General features: G+C 38.6%; 1 protein-coding gene across 1 annotated transcript in view; it reads left to right on the top strand.

Annotated features, from left to right (window-relative positions):
* The window catches only part of MUC19 (mucin 19, oligomeric), a 199,138-nt gene that overhangs the window by 136,373 nt on the left and 48,034 nt on the right, over positions 1 to 14,731 (top strand). Inside the window, 25 exon segments of the mRNA XM_011936117.1 lie at positions 43 to 96; positions 234 to 287; positions 1,952 to 2,005; positions 2,705 to 2,758; positions 2,902 to 2,955; positions 3,826 to 3,879; positions 4,373 to 4,405; positions 4,681 to 4,728; positions 4,866 to 4,919; positions 5,574 to 5,627; positions 6,387 to 6,440; positions 6,585 to 6,638; positions 7,050 to 7,082; positions 7,351 to 7,404; positions 7,556 to 7,606; positions 9,254 to 9,307; positions 10,357 to 10,404; positions 10,542 to 10,595; positions 11,099 to 11,152; positions 11,251 to 11,302; positions 12,074 to 12,129; positions 12,276 to 12,329; positions 13,079 to 13,132; positions 13,288 to 13,338; positions 14,212 to 14,265. Of these exon segments, the coding sequence (XP_011791507.1) occupies positions 43 to 96; positions 234 to 287; positions 1,952 to 2,005; positions 2,705 to 2,758; positions 2,902 to 2,955; positions 3,826 to 3,879; positions 4,373 to 4,405; positions 4,681 to 4,728; positions 4,866 to 4,919; positions 5,574 to 5,627; positions 6,387 to 6,440; positions 6,585 to 6,638; positions 7,050 to 7,082; positions 7,351 to 7,404; positions 7,556 to 7,606; positions 9,254 to 9,307; positions 10,357 to 10,404; positions 10,542 to 10,595; positions 11,099 to 11,152; positions 11,251 to 11,302; positions 12,074 to 12,129; positions 12,276 to 12,329; positions 13,079 to 13,132; positions 13,288 to 13,338; positions 14,212 to 14,265 (1,290 nt within the window).

Genomic DNA, 14,731 nt, shown 5'->3' with positions numbered 1-14,731 from the left:
AAGAGTTCCCATGTAGATCTTTCTGTTTTCTTCCCTACCTAGGCACAACTGGAGTGCTCTCTGCTACAACAGTCTCCCCTGGGAGCTCCAACTCAGGTAAAGCACCAGACTGGGAGGAACCACTGCTTGGAAAGGGCTCCTCAGTGAGGTGTCTGCCTGGGTGACCCCTACCATGTTTTTTCAGATGCTTCTAATCTTTGCCCTCACTGCTGTTCTTTGTCCCTGTTTTGCAGAGGCCACAACTTCTATAGGAGAAAGTGGAAAAACAGGAGCTGAAATAATCACAGGTGAGCTCTGCTAAGGAACTAAGTTTACTTTGTTATAATTTCCCATGTCTCAATAGAAATATGGCAAAAGTTTTTAAATTTTCTTTATTTGGCATATTAGGCAAAAATTTAGCAGATGTTCAATATTTAATATCAATAAATATAGTTCAGATCCTTCAACATTTTCCCCTTATGTCTTTTGCCTTGGGTCTCAGAACCCTTCATCCGGGCATCATGGGGCCTATTCCCTGATGGTTATATAGGTGACTTTGGCCCAAATCTGTCTTTCTGGACCGAAATTCTAAAAACAAAAACTCAGTGGCAGAGGACTTTCTCTGTAAACTTGCTGAGGGAATTATATGTTCTGTGGACAATGCATGGATCAACTCTTAAAAATAGAAAATCCAGAGTAATAAATTTTCCGTTTTATTAAAGAAAAGAATTTTTTTTTTTTTCATTAAGAGCCTCTGCCCATATCATGAGGAGCAATAAACTGACCAACTGACCTCAATCCTTTCTTTTTTCAGGTACTACTGAGGGCATCTCTGGCAGAACTCTGGAGGCTAAAAGTGCCCCCACAGGTCAGGAATTCTGAACGTGGCCCTTTGGGAAATACAGGTTATGTGGCCCTAGAATGTTCAGTGCAGTCTTCATACCTCTAATTCCTTTCTCTCTCAGAGGCCACAACTTTCCCAGGAGGAAGTGGAACCACCCAAGCAGGACCAACCGGAGGTGAGCTGGTCAGGCTTAGGCCTGAGGATCTCATCATGTCTCTAGCTGGTAGCTACAGAGAACAAATAGTGAAGGCATTTGAAGTAGGGGCCTGCATTTTATTCTGGGTCATACGGTGTCCTGTCAACCTGGTCAGTTATTCTGCTTTTGAATTTCATGACCTTGGATAGTCAGCCAGACTGTGTGCACTATTCTAGCTTATGGAGACATTATTTTTTCTCATAAAAGATATTTAAAAACATTTCATGTATTTCAGCCTTTCAGGACTTCCTATTCCCCTACCCAGGTTGCCTTTCGAATCACATCTTGATACTTTTTAAATCATTTTTCTCATATACTTACACATGATGTTGATTTCCTCTCTCTCGCCACATGAGAAAGCTTCATGAAGACAACTGATTATTAAAATTCCCCAAGTTGTATCACACAGTCCTGCTTATAAATATAAAACAATGATTTTTTTCATCCTGTAGGCACCTCTGTCACACCAGGGGGATATATTCCTAGAAGGGAAACAGGTCAGGTTGATTTAAGCCCTATTTTTCTCTTGCCTCATAGTGAAAGGGAATCCCAGAAGCAACACATCCATCCCATGTTGGCCTGGAAAATGAAGTGCTAGGAAGTTGTTCGTTTTCCTTTCTCTATAGAAATCGAGTGTTCACAGGAGAGGGCTTTAGTGCTACATTGATGCTTCCAAGCTTAGTTGGCGACAAACTGCTCTATTCCTTTATTTCCTTTCCTTTTTTTTTTCATTTTAGTTACCACTGGAGAATTGCCTGGAATGACCTTTATATCTGGAAGTCCTAACACAGGTAGCTTAACCAGAAATGCCTCTTATTTTAATGTCACATGCCATGATATTTTAAAGCCTTCTCGGATAAAGTAATATCCCAATATCTTCTTCCAGTATTCTAAATTCCCAGTCTTTTTCATTCTCCTCTTTCTTCTGTCAGAGGCCACTACTTCCACAGAAAAGACTGGTACTTCTGGAACTGGACTCAAAACTGGTGAGAAGAAACATCCCGTGATTTGACGTCATAAATATTAGATCTCCCAAGCTTTCCTTGAGAGAGTTTGTGTTTGTATTATTTAGGGACACTGCAAGTGATTCAAAATAGATTTGCTGGTGGAGGTACGTTTTTTTTTGAAAATGCACTGATTCTAAAATGGATCATTACTGCTTCATTTCTGAGGATATGATGCATTTCTCCATTTATGTTACAACTCCTGCTAGCCGTTTAGGTGGAATTCAGAAAGTTTTCAGTGCATGTGTGTGAAACAGAAAAGACCTCTGTGGAACCAGGACACATACATTTAACACGTATATTTGAACAAAAATGCTGACTCAGTATTTTCTCCTATCTGTGAAGCTTCAATACATTTAAACTATTTTTCCTCCTCTTTCTATCTCACAGCAGGCATCACTGCAGCAACAGGGAAGCAATCAGCTGAGCATTGGGAAAATGCATCTAGTTTCACTTTTATCACCTTTTCAGTTGTGCTTGTTCTTGGAAACATTGTATCTTCTTTTGTTATGAATTGTTGAAAGCAGGCAGATACATCAAGTTTTCCACCTGCCTCCTGCTCAGAGAAAGAGGATTCTGTTATGGCAATTAAATACAGAAATACAGCATATCCCTTTTAGATTCAGGTCCTCATTTGACTTACTCATTCACTGTGATCACCTCAGTCTCTTTGTGTTTCAGGTATCTCAGCGGTAGCCCCTGCCACAACAGTTGCCCGTGGAAGTTTCAGCACAGGTGAGTCCACAGTGTGGTGGGGAATCCTTTCACGGGTGCTTGCTACAGTAACATGTCTTTCCTTCTGGTGCTTCTATGCAGGAGCTCCACCGTTCCATTCCATGCCCCCTGAATCTTTTCCTTTTGTGTCCTTCTTCTCCCAGCAGCCACAGCTTCTCCTGGAGCAAGTGGAATGACTGGGGTTACAACAACTGCAAGTAAGAACTGACAATCCACTACCTCCTTCCCAGTAGGTCACTTTGCCTTGATCACATCTACCATTTGTACTTCCTGCGTAGCGCATTTAAAAAAAATTTTACAAATAGGCAAGATTTTACCTAATCTGTAAAAGTTGGACACTCAAATGCCTTTATCTTCCTTTCCTCTGCTTCAAGGAGACTTCACCATGGAGCTAAGGCACTGAGCATCAGTTGTGTGATTGGAGAGAAAGGTCCTTCTTTCCCTCAGAGATATATAAGGAAAATAGTAGTTATTAAAATTTTTCTCATTAAATAATCTATAGGAATGGTACATGAAAAAATATAGATTAACTTCAGGTTCTAGAAACCTCTCAAAAAATGCTTTTTGACACATTAAGACAACACAGATTAACCTCACCCCATCGAAGGCCATTTTCTTTTCATTTTGTGCAAAGAGTAAAAGTACTGATTCCTATACCTCTATAATTCCAGGTTCCAATGTGGTAACCACTGGAAAAATTCTTACACATGAAAATCTAATAGTTAAAGCAATGAATAATGATGATAATAATAATGAGCATGTCAATTATTTATGAGTTCCACACTCTATCTGTTTTTTTAATTACAGATTTACATATCTTATTCCAATGAAAAATATCTATGGTTCAATTAGTAATATAAATTTATAAATGATTTATCTTCACATTTTCACAATTAAACTTGTTTATTTATAGTTTTCATTACTTCTAAATTCGGAAGGCCTTCTTTTCTGACTTAGTAGAAAGTATCAAGGCATTTTGAATTGAGGTTATGTCATGTAATGACATCAGCTTAGCTCATCCCTCTTTCTTAAAACTCAATCAATTGTGGTTTCTTTTCATCTTTAAGAGACCACAACTTCCCTAGGAGGAAGTGGCACCACTGGAGCAGAAATAAAATCAGGTAAAGACTCTGGGGTATTTATATTTATTGTTGTACTTTGACAGATTTCTCAGAGAAAACTTTTTTAATGAGCTTTTAATTTGAAAATAAATTTAAATTACAGATAATGCAGAGAATCTTTTTAATGTAGAGTGTAGGTTTAAAGTTCCTTTGAGGCTGTAATATTTCAAGAGAACAGAGTTTGCTCTTTGATTTGGATTTGTAAACTCTTGAGACCAAAATTTCTAAAGTCTTTCCCTCCTGAGAGACTAATATCAGGGTTCTAGGTCTCTGGAGAGGAGACTTGCATTAATAGCTCTGGTTTTGAAAAGGTTTTCCCTTTGAAAAGGGCATAGTCTGTATAACATTAGTATACTGATTTCTACACTGTAGAAATCACTAAGATGTCATATTTTAGTTTAGAGATAAAAATTCAAAATTGTCTTTCTTCCTTCTTGTTCTTTCTTGTTTTCTCCTCCTCTTTTTTCTCCTTCTCTCTTATGCTTTTTATTAGGAATCACCACTACAGTACCAGAAAGTAGGACAGGTAAACTTGGGGAAAGCCTTTCATATGACCTTCAACTTTGACCAAATCTTGGTAATAATAATCAGGGCAGGAATATTAGCCACTGCATCACCCTTGGCTTTTCAAAGGCGTACAATAAACCTGAAACCTGTTAGTCCTCATGTCAGTTATAATTTCAGGAAGTGTGCTTTCTTGCTTCAAAGTCACAAGTAGACATACTGTTGGCCACATTTTTCCAAGTGTCATGAAAGAGTTCCCATGTTCATCTTTCTCTTTTCTTTTCTACCTAGGCACAGCTGGAGTGTCCTCTGGTACAACAGTCACCCCTGGGAGCTCCAACTCAGGTAAAGCACCAGGCTGGGAGGAAGCACTGCTTGGAAAGGGCTCCTCAGTGAGGTGTCTGCCTGGGTGATCCTACCATACTCTTCTCAGATTCTTCTAATCTTTGCCCTCACTGCTATTCTTTTTCCTTGTTTTGCAGAGGCCACAACTTCTGTGGGAGAAAGTGGAATAACAAGAGCTGAAATAATCACAGGTGAGTTCTGTTAAGGAACAAAGTGTACTTTGTTATAATTTTCCATGTCTTGCTTGAAATATGACAAATTTTTTTGAATTTTCCATATTTGGCATATTAGGCAAAAATTTAGATGTTCAAAATTTAACATTAATAAATATAGGTCAGACACTTCAACATTTTCTCCTTGTTTCTTGTGCCTTGGCTCTAAAGTCCCTTTATGAGGATATCATAGGGCCCATTCCCTGACAGCTATATGTGTGACTTGGGCTCAAATCTATCTTTCTGTATCTAAACCCTAAAAAATGGAACTTGGTGGTAGAGGACTTTCTCTGTAAACTTGCTGAGGGAATTATAGTTTATATGAATAATATATGGATTGACCCTTAAAATAGAAACAGCAGAGAAATATATTTTCTATTGTATTGAAGAAAAAAGTTTTTTTTTTTTCTTTAAGAACCTATGCTTATATCATAAGGCGCAACAAATTGACCAACTGCCCATGATCCTTTCCTATCTGGGGTACTACTGAGGGCATTTCTGGCAGAACTCTGAAAGACAGAAGTGTCCACACAGGTCAGGCACCTTCAGAACATGGCCCCTTGGCCAGTACAGCTTATGAGACCCCAGAATGTCCTGTGCAGTCTTCATACCTCCAATTCCTTTCTCTCTCAGGCACCACAACTTTCTCAGGAGGTAGCGGGGCCACCCGAGCAGGATTACCCAGAGGTGAGCCCGGCAGGCCCAGACCTGGGGCTCTCATCATCTCTCTGTCGGGGTGGGTACAGGGAACAAATAATGTGAAGGCATTTGAAGGAAGGGCTTGCATTTTCTCCTCAACCATATTGTGTCATATCAACCTTGGTTAGTTATTGGACTTGTAAATTTCATGACTTGGCTTGTCAGCCAAGCTGTCTGCACTATTCTAGTTTATGGAGACATTATTTTTTTCTGATTAAACATATTAGAAAATATTTCATACATTCCAACCTTCCAGGACTTCCTATTCCCCTTATCCAGCCTTTCCACTTACAGCTTGATGCTTTTTATCATTTTTCCATATACTTACACATGATGTTGATTTCCTCTCTCCCCTCACTAGAAAGCTTCAGGAAGACAACTGATTATTAAAATGCCCCAAGTTGTATCACACAGTCCTACTTATAAACAATGATTTATATCTCCTGTAGGTACCTCTGTCACACCAGAGGGATATGTTCCTGGAAAGAAAACAGATCAGGGTGATTTAAAGCCCTATTCCCCCCATGCCTTAGTAAAAGTGTACCCCAGCAGCAACCTATCCATCATGTGGGCCTGGAAAATCAAGTGCTAGGAAGGTGATCATTTTCAATTCTCTATAGAAATACTGTCTACAGGAGAGGGCTTCCAGTGCTTTAGGGCTACATTGATGCTTCAAGCTTAACTGGAGACAAAATGCTCTATTCCTTTATTTCCTTCTCCCCCACTTTTTTTTTTTTGACATTTTAGGTACTACTGGAGAATTGTCTGGAATGACAATTACATCTGGAAGTTTTAACACAGGTAGCTTAACAAGAAGTAAATTCTTCTTATTTAATGTCAGATGTCATATTTCTTTTATGACTTCTATGATACAGTAATATCCCAATATCTTCTTCCAGTATTCTAAATTCCCAGCCTTTTTCATTCTCCTCTTTCTTTCATCAGAGGCCACCACTTCTACAGAAGGGACGGGTACTTCTGGAACTGGATTCAAAACTGGTGAGAAGAAGCAACCCATGATCTGGCATCATAATTATGAGATATCTCAAGCTTTTCTTGAGAGAGTTTGTGTTTATTTTATTTAGGACATTGCAAGTGATTCAAAATAGATTTGCTGGTGGAGATACATTTTTAAAAAAACTACTAATTCTAAAATGGAGCATCACTGTTCCATTTCTGAGGATGGGATGGAATTTCTCCATTTGTGTTACAACTATTGCTAGCAGTTTAGGAGGAATTCAGAAAGTTTTCCGTGTGTGTATGTGAAACAGTAAAGAGTCCCATGGATCCAGGACGCATGCATTTACAAGTGTATATGTGAAGAAAAATGCTGGCTCAGTATGTTTTTTCTTATGTTTCAAGTTTTAATACATTTAAGCCATTTTTTTCCCTCCTCTTTCTCCCTCACAGCAGGCATCACTTCCGCCTCAGGGAAACAAGCAGGTGAGCATTGGGGAAATGCATCTAGTTTTGTTTTATCAAATTTCCAGGTGTGCCTGAAGTTGGGAACATTTTCTATGTGCTTTGGTTTGAATTGTTGAAAACAGGCAAATACATATAGTTCACCATTTGCCTCGTGCTCAGAGAGAGATTTCTGTGGTGGCATCTAAATAAATAAATATATACATACATAGAGCATATTCCTTTTAGATTCGGTTCTTCATTTGACTTACTCATTCACCATGATCACCTCAATCTCTTTGTGTTTCAGGCACCTCTGGGGTATCTCTTGGCACAACAGTTGCCCGTGGAAGTTTCAGCACAGGTGAGTCCACAGTGTGGTGGGGAATCCTTTCACGGGTGCTTGCTACAGTAACATGTCTTTCCTTTTGGTGCTTCTATGCAGGAGCTCCACCCTTCCATTCCATGCCCTGCCCCCTGAATCTTTTCCTTTTGTGTCCTTCTTCTCCCAGCAGCCACAGCTTCTCCTGGAGCAAGTGGAATGACTGGGGTTACAACAACTGCAAGTAAGAACTGACAATCCACTACCTCCTTCCCAGTAGGTCACTTTGCCTTGATCACATCTACCGTTTGTACTTCCTGTGTAGCGCATTTAAAAAAAATTTTACAAATAGGCAAGATTTTACCTAATCTGTAAAAGTTGGACACTCAAATGCCTTTATCTTCCTTTCCTCTGCTTCAAGGAGACTTTGCCATGGAGCTAAGGCACTGAGCATCAGTTGTGTGATTGGAGAGAAAGGTCTTTCTTTCCCTCAGTGATATATAAAGAAAATAGTAGTTATTAAAATTTTTCTCATTAAATAATCTATAGGAATGGCACATGAAAAAATATAGATTAACTTCAGGTTCTAGAAACCTCTGAAAAAAATGCTTTTTGACACATTAAGACAACACAGATTAACCTCACCCCATCGAAGGCCATTTTCTTTTCATTTTGTGCAAAGAGTAAAAGTACTGATTCTTATACCTCTATAATTCCAGGTTCCAATGTGGTAACCACTGGAAAAATTCTTACACATGAAAATCTAATAGTTAAAGCAATAAATAATGATGATAATAGTAATAAGCATGTCAATCATTTATGAGTTTTACACTGTATGTGCTTTTTTAATTACGGGTTTACATATCTTATTCCAATGAAAAAATATCTAAGGTTCAATTAGTAAAATAAATTTATAAATGATGTATTTTCACATTTTCATAATTAAACTTGTTTATTTATAGTTTTCATTACTTCTAAATTCGGAAGGCCTTCTTTTCTGACTTAATAGAAAGTATCAAGACATTTTGAATTGAGGTTATCTCATGTAATGACGTCAGCTTAGCTCATCCCTCTTTCTTAATACTGTTTGTACCCTCTGTGAAGAGCATTTTCTGAAGAAAGATTATCACATAGGCAGGATTTTACCTAATAACTAAAGACCAGACACTCAACTTTTTAACCTTCTTTTCCTCTGCTTCGAGGAGACTTCACCATGGAGCCAAGGCACTGAGATTCAGTTAGGAGATTGAAGATAAATGTTTTTCTTCCTCTCATTGATATTTAAATGAAGTGATTGAGTTATTGACATTTTTATTCATTAAATATTCCATGAGATACAAATGATGTGTAGAAAACATATACAGATTAACTCCTGCTTCTAGAAACCTCTGAACAGAGCTTGTTGACACATTGAGGAAACGCATAGTTTTCTTATCCCATCCTAGGCCATTTTCTTTCTCATTATGGGTAAAGAATTGAGATATTGATTCCTATTTCTATTCCCACACTGGAATTATTACACACTGGTAGTCACTGGCAGAATTTTTTCTCATGAAAAGTCTAATACTTAAAGCAATAAATAATGATGTTAACAGTAATGAGCATATTGATCATTTATGATTTCCTTGCTGTATACATATCGTATATGGCCTTTATATACCTTATTACCACTGCAACTACCTAAGGTCCAAAGAAGATCCATGAGTTAAAAATGGACAATTAAACTTGTGTCTTGAAGATAAACACTTTTGCATGGAAAAGGGCTTCTTTTCTGACTTAGTGGTAGATGATAAGACATTTTGAATTGTATTTGTCTCATGTAGTCTCATCAGCTTAACTCACCCATCTTCCTTCATACTCAATTAATTTTGGTTTTCTCTCCATCTTTAAGAGACCACAGCTTCCCTAGGAGGAAGTGGTACCACTGGAGCAGGAATAAAATCAGGTGAAGATTTGGATATTTTCATTATTTATTGTTATAGTTTGATTCCAAGTTCATGGATTTCTTAGGGAAAACAGTTAAGCCTTTTATTTTGAAATATGACATTATGTAAAATGTGCAAAGATAAAGCAAAAATCCCTTTCATGTGGAATGCAGTTTTTATATCCTTTGGGGGCTATAGTATTTCGGGGAAACTAGCAATACTTTTTGGATTCGGATTTGAAACCACTTGGCCCCAAAGTTCCTAATGGCTTTCCCTTCTCAGGGACTAACCCTTGGGTTCTAGGCCTCTTGAGAGAGCAGATATAATAGCTCTGGCTCTGAAATGGTTCTTCCTGTGAAAAGAGCTTAGTCTATGTTACATTACAGTACTGATTTCTATTCAGCAGAGAAATCATTAAGATGTCACATTTTAGTTCAAAGAAAAAATTCGAAATCTTTCTTCTTCTTCCTTCTCTGCTTCCTCCTCCTCCTTTTTCTTGTCTTCCTGTTCCTCTGTCTTCCTTTTCTCCTGTTCCTTTCTTCTCCTCCTTCTCTACCTAATCCTCTTTCTTCTTCTTTTTCTCTCTCTTCTTCATCCTTTTTCTCCTCTTCCTTCTCCTCTTTCTCCTCCTCTCCTCTGCTTCCTCCTCTTGCTTCTTCTCCCCTGGCTTCTTTTTTTCCTCCTCTGCCTCTTCCTTCTTCTCTTCTTTCTCTTCCTTCTCCTCTTCCTACTCTTATCTTCCTCCTCCTCCTTCTCTTCTCCCTTCTTTTTCTTTTCGTTAGGAGCCACTACTGGAGCACCAGGAAGTAAAACAGGTAAATATGGAAAAAGCCTTTGATACGACCTTTAATCTTGGCAAAGATTGGCAGGTATATTAGCCATGATGTTAAACTTGGCTTCGCAAAGGCAAATGATAGACATGCAACACGTCTATCTTTTTGTCAGTTATAGGTTCAGAAAGTATCTTTTGCTGTTTCAAAGTCACAGATAGACTTGTTACCGACATTCTTCCAGGGATCGCAAAATTGTTCCCATGTTGATCTTTTTCTTTTTTCCCACCTAGGCACAGCTGCAGTTCCCTCTGGTACAACAGTTGCCCCTGGGAGCTCCAACTCAGGTAAAGCACCAGGCTAGGAGGAACCACTGCTTTGGAAGGGCTCCTCAGTGAGTTGTCTGCCTGGGTGATCTTACCATACTCTTCTCAGATTCTTCAAATCTTTGTCCTCACTGTTATTCCTCTTCTCTCATTTGCAGAAGCTACAACTTCTGTAGGAGAAAATGGAAAAACAAGTGGCGAAATAATCACAGGTGAGCTCCGTTAAGGAACTAAGTATACTTTGTAATAACTTCCCATGTCTCACTTGAAATACAGCAAAATTCTTTGGCTTTTCAGCATTTGGCATATTACAAATATTTAGCAGATGTTCAATATTTAACATCAATAGATCAGGTTCCAACACTTCAATGTTCCCTCCTTGTGTCTTGTTCCCTGTGTCAAAGTCCTCTTCATCAGGCTAGGCTAGCATGGGGCCCATTCCCTTGCAGTTATAGAGGTAACTTGGCCTGAATCTATCTCCCTGTAACTAAATCCTAAAAAAGGATCTCAGTGGTGGAGGACTTTCTGTGTAAACTCGTTGAGGGAATTATATGTTCCACGAGCAATATATGGATAAACTCTTAAAACTAGAAAGCCCAGAGAAATAAATGTACTGGTATATTGAAGAAACAAAGTTATTATCTTTCCTTTAAGAACCCATGCCCATTTCATGAGAAGCAACAGATTGATTAGCTGACCACCTTTCTTATTTCAGGTACTACTGAGGGCACCTCTGGCAAAGTTCTGGAACCTGGAAGTGCTCACACAGGTCAGGAATTCTGAATATGGCCCCTTAGGCAATGTCAGCTTTGGGAAACCCAGCATGTCCTGTCCAATCTTTATACTTCCGATTCCTTTCTCTCTCAGAGGCCACAACTTTCCCAGGAGGCAGCGGGACCACCCGAGCAGGACCACCAGGAGGTGAGCTTGTCAGGCTGAGGCCTGGGGCTCTCATCAGCCCTCGATCTGGGTGGCTGCAGTGAACAGTAATAAACAGTAATGCAGTGAAAGTCTTTTGAGGGAGGGTCCCGCATTTTCTCTGTGGCCATAGTGTGTCATATCAACCTGGTCAGTTATTCTGCTTGTGAATTCATGACCTCAGGTGTCTCAGTCAGGCTGTCTTTGATGTCCTGGCTTATGGAAACAATTTTTTTCTGATTGTTTGAGAGTATATTGCGTATATTCCAACTTTCCAGGACTTTCAACTCTCCTTACCCAATTTTCCTTTCCACCCACGGTTTGAGACACTTTCTATCATTTTTCTCCTGTACTTACACATGGCATTTGTTTCCTCTCTCCCTTCCTACAAAACTTCATGAAAACAACTGATTATTAAAATGCTCCAAGTTGTATCAAAGAGTCCTGCTTATAAGTATAGAATTGTGCTTTGTTTTTCCTGTAGGCACCTCTGTTATGCCAGGGGGCTATGTTCCTGGAAGAGAAACAGGTCAGGGTGATTTAAGCCCTATTCTTCCCTTGCCTCATAGAGAAAGGGAAACCCAGTAGCAACACACACAGCCCAGGTTGGCCTGGAAAATCGAGTGCTTGGAGATTGTTCATTTTCCATTCTCTATAGGGATACAGTGTCCTCAGGAAAGGGCTTCCAGTACTTTAGGGCCACACACGGATGCTTCCAAGCTAACCTGGGAAGAAAATGATCTATTACTCCATTTCCCTTTTTTGGCATTTTTGGTACCACTGGAGAATTGTCTGGAACGACCATTATATCTGGAAGTTCTAACACAGGTAGCTTAACAAGAAGGGAATGCCTCTTATTTAATGTCAGATGTCATGATATCTCTTTTAGGGCTGCTATTATAAAAGAATACCCCAATATCCTCTGTGGTATTCCAAATTCCCGGATGTCACGATTCTACTTTTTTTTCCCTCAGAGGCCACAACTTCCACAAAAGGGACTGGAACTTCTGGAACTGGCTTCAAAACTGGTAAGAATCAACAGTCCATGATTTGAGGTCATCAAGATTAGGAATCAAGCTTCTCCTAAGAGTGTTTATATTTTATTTAGGTACATTGCAAGTAATTAAAAATGAATTTGCTATAGAGATAAAGTTTTTTGGAAATCTACTAATTCTAGAATTGGGCCTCACTGCCTCAGGTCTGAGAATGGGTTGAGATGTCTCCAGCGGTATTACACCTATCACCAGAATTGGAGCTGGAATTCAGAATGCTTTCTGTGTGTGTGTGTGTGTGTGTGTGGGTATGTGTGTAAAATAGAAAAAAAGCCCATGGAACCAGGATGCATGCATGCATATGTGTGTATCTGTATATGGATAAAACTTTGCTTTGCCAATATTTTGTCCTACATCTAGTTTGCAGCACATTTAACCCTTACTTCCCCTACTTTCTATCTCATAGCAGGCATCACTGCAGTGCCAGGGGAGCAAATTTTGTCAGCCTTAGGGAAATGCATCTAGTTTCCCTTTTATTAAATTTCCAGGAGAAGCACCTGAAGTTGCAAACAGTATTTCTCTATTTGCTTTGGTTATGAATTGTTGAATGCAAGCAAATACACTTAGTTCACCCTCTGCTGTAACCTCAAAAAAAGAGATTTCAGTTATGGCAAATAAATACATTATATCCCTTTCAGAATCAGGTCTTCACTTGACTTACTGAGTCATAATGGTCAGTAAGTCAAATGAAGACCTGACTCTAAAAGAGATATAATGTGTTTCAGGTACCTCTGGGGTGGCACCTGGCACAACAGTTGCCCCTGAAAGTTTCAGCACAGGTGAGTCCACAGTTTCTTTGCTGATTCCACAGGAATCATTTCTTGAGTGCTTGCTACAAATAATGTCTTTCCTTTGGTGCTTCTATGCAGAAGCACCACCATTTCATCCCTAGGCCCCTGAATCTTTTTCATTTATGTCCCTCCTCTCTCAGTAGCCACAATTTCTCCTGGAGCAAGTAGAACCACTGGGGCTGGACCTGCTGAAGGTAACCACTGATGAACTACTAACTGCTTCCCAGTAGACAAGGTTATCTGAATGACATCTACTGTTTGTACCTCCTGTGAAGAGCATTTTCTGAACAAAGATTACTGGATAGGCAGGATTTTACATAATAACCAAATGTCAGATCCTCAGACTCTTTTATCTTCCTTTCCTCTGCCTCAAAGAGATTTCAGCATGGAGCTAAGGCACTGAGAATCAGTTGGGTGATTAGAAAGAAATATCTTTCTCTCACTGATATCTAAAGGAAGTAATTGAGTTTTTGGAATGGTTGTCATTAAATATTCCATGAGATATAAATGGTGTGAAGAACATGTATAAATTAACTCTTGATTCTAGAACCTCTCAAAAGAGCTTGTTGACACGCTGAGAAAACATAGCTCTCTTACCCCATCGCAGGCCATTTTTTTCTCATTATCGGTAAAGATTGAGATATTGATTCCCATTGTTCTCTAATACCAAGTTCATTTTTTGGTAGCCACTGGCAAAATTCTTGCACATGAAAAGTATAATATTTAAACCAATAAATAATGATGATAATAGTGAACATATCTATCATTTATGCGTTCCTTACTATATACCCTTTTTTATTAAGAATTTTACATATCTTATTCCAATTAAGAAATAACTAAGGTCCAACTAAGAACCATGTGAGTTGAAATGTTTTATCTCCCCGTTTTAACAATTAAATGTGTGTATTAAAGGTTTCCATCACTTTTACAGTCAGTAGGTTTTCTTTTCTGACTTAATAGTAGGTGACAAGACATTTTGAATTGGGCTTATCTCATGTAGTGACATCCACTTGCTCATCCCTCTTCCTTAATACTGAATTAATTTTAGTTTTCTTTTCATCTTTAAGAAACTACAATTTCCCTAGGAGGAGGTGGTACCACTGGAGCAGAAATAAAATCAGGTAGACTTTGGGGTATTTATATTTATTGTTGTATTTTGATAGATTTTGTAGAGAAAAACATTTTTAATGATCTTTTAATTTTGAAATAATTTTAAGTTACAGAAAATTTGCATTGATAATGCAAAAATCACCTTAATATGGAAGTGGTTTTAAATTTCCTTTAAAGCTATAATATTTTAAGGGGAACAAAGATTCTTCTTGGATTTGGATTTGTAAATATGTGGGCCCAAATTTCCTAAAGGCTTTTTCTTTTTCAGATGCTAACCTCAGGGGTCTAGGATGCTGCAGAGAAGGGTTACAATAACAGCTCTGGCTCTGAAATAGTTTTCCCTTTGAAAAGAGCATAGTCTATATAACATTAGTGTACTAGCTTCAAATCAGTGTAGAAATCATTAAGATGCCCATATTTTAGTTTGGAGATAAAAATTCAAAAATAATTTTTCTTCCTTATTTCTCTTTCTTTCCT

The sequence above is a fragment of the Colobus angolensis genome, unplaced genomic scaffold (genome assembly GCF_000951035.1).
Source record: "Colobus angolensis palliatus isolate OR3802 unplaced genomic scaffold, Cang.pa_1.0 Scaffold150, whole genome shotgun sequence".
Taxonomy (NCBI): domain Eukaryota; kingdom Metazoa; phylum Chordata; class Mammalia; order Primates; family Cercopithecidae; genus Colobus; species Colobus angolensis.
The sequence above is the reverse complement of the archived record's forward strand: the minus strand, read 5'-3'. Positions and strand labels throughout refer to the sequence as shown.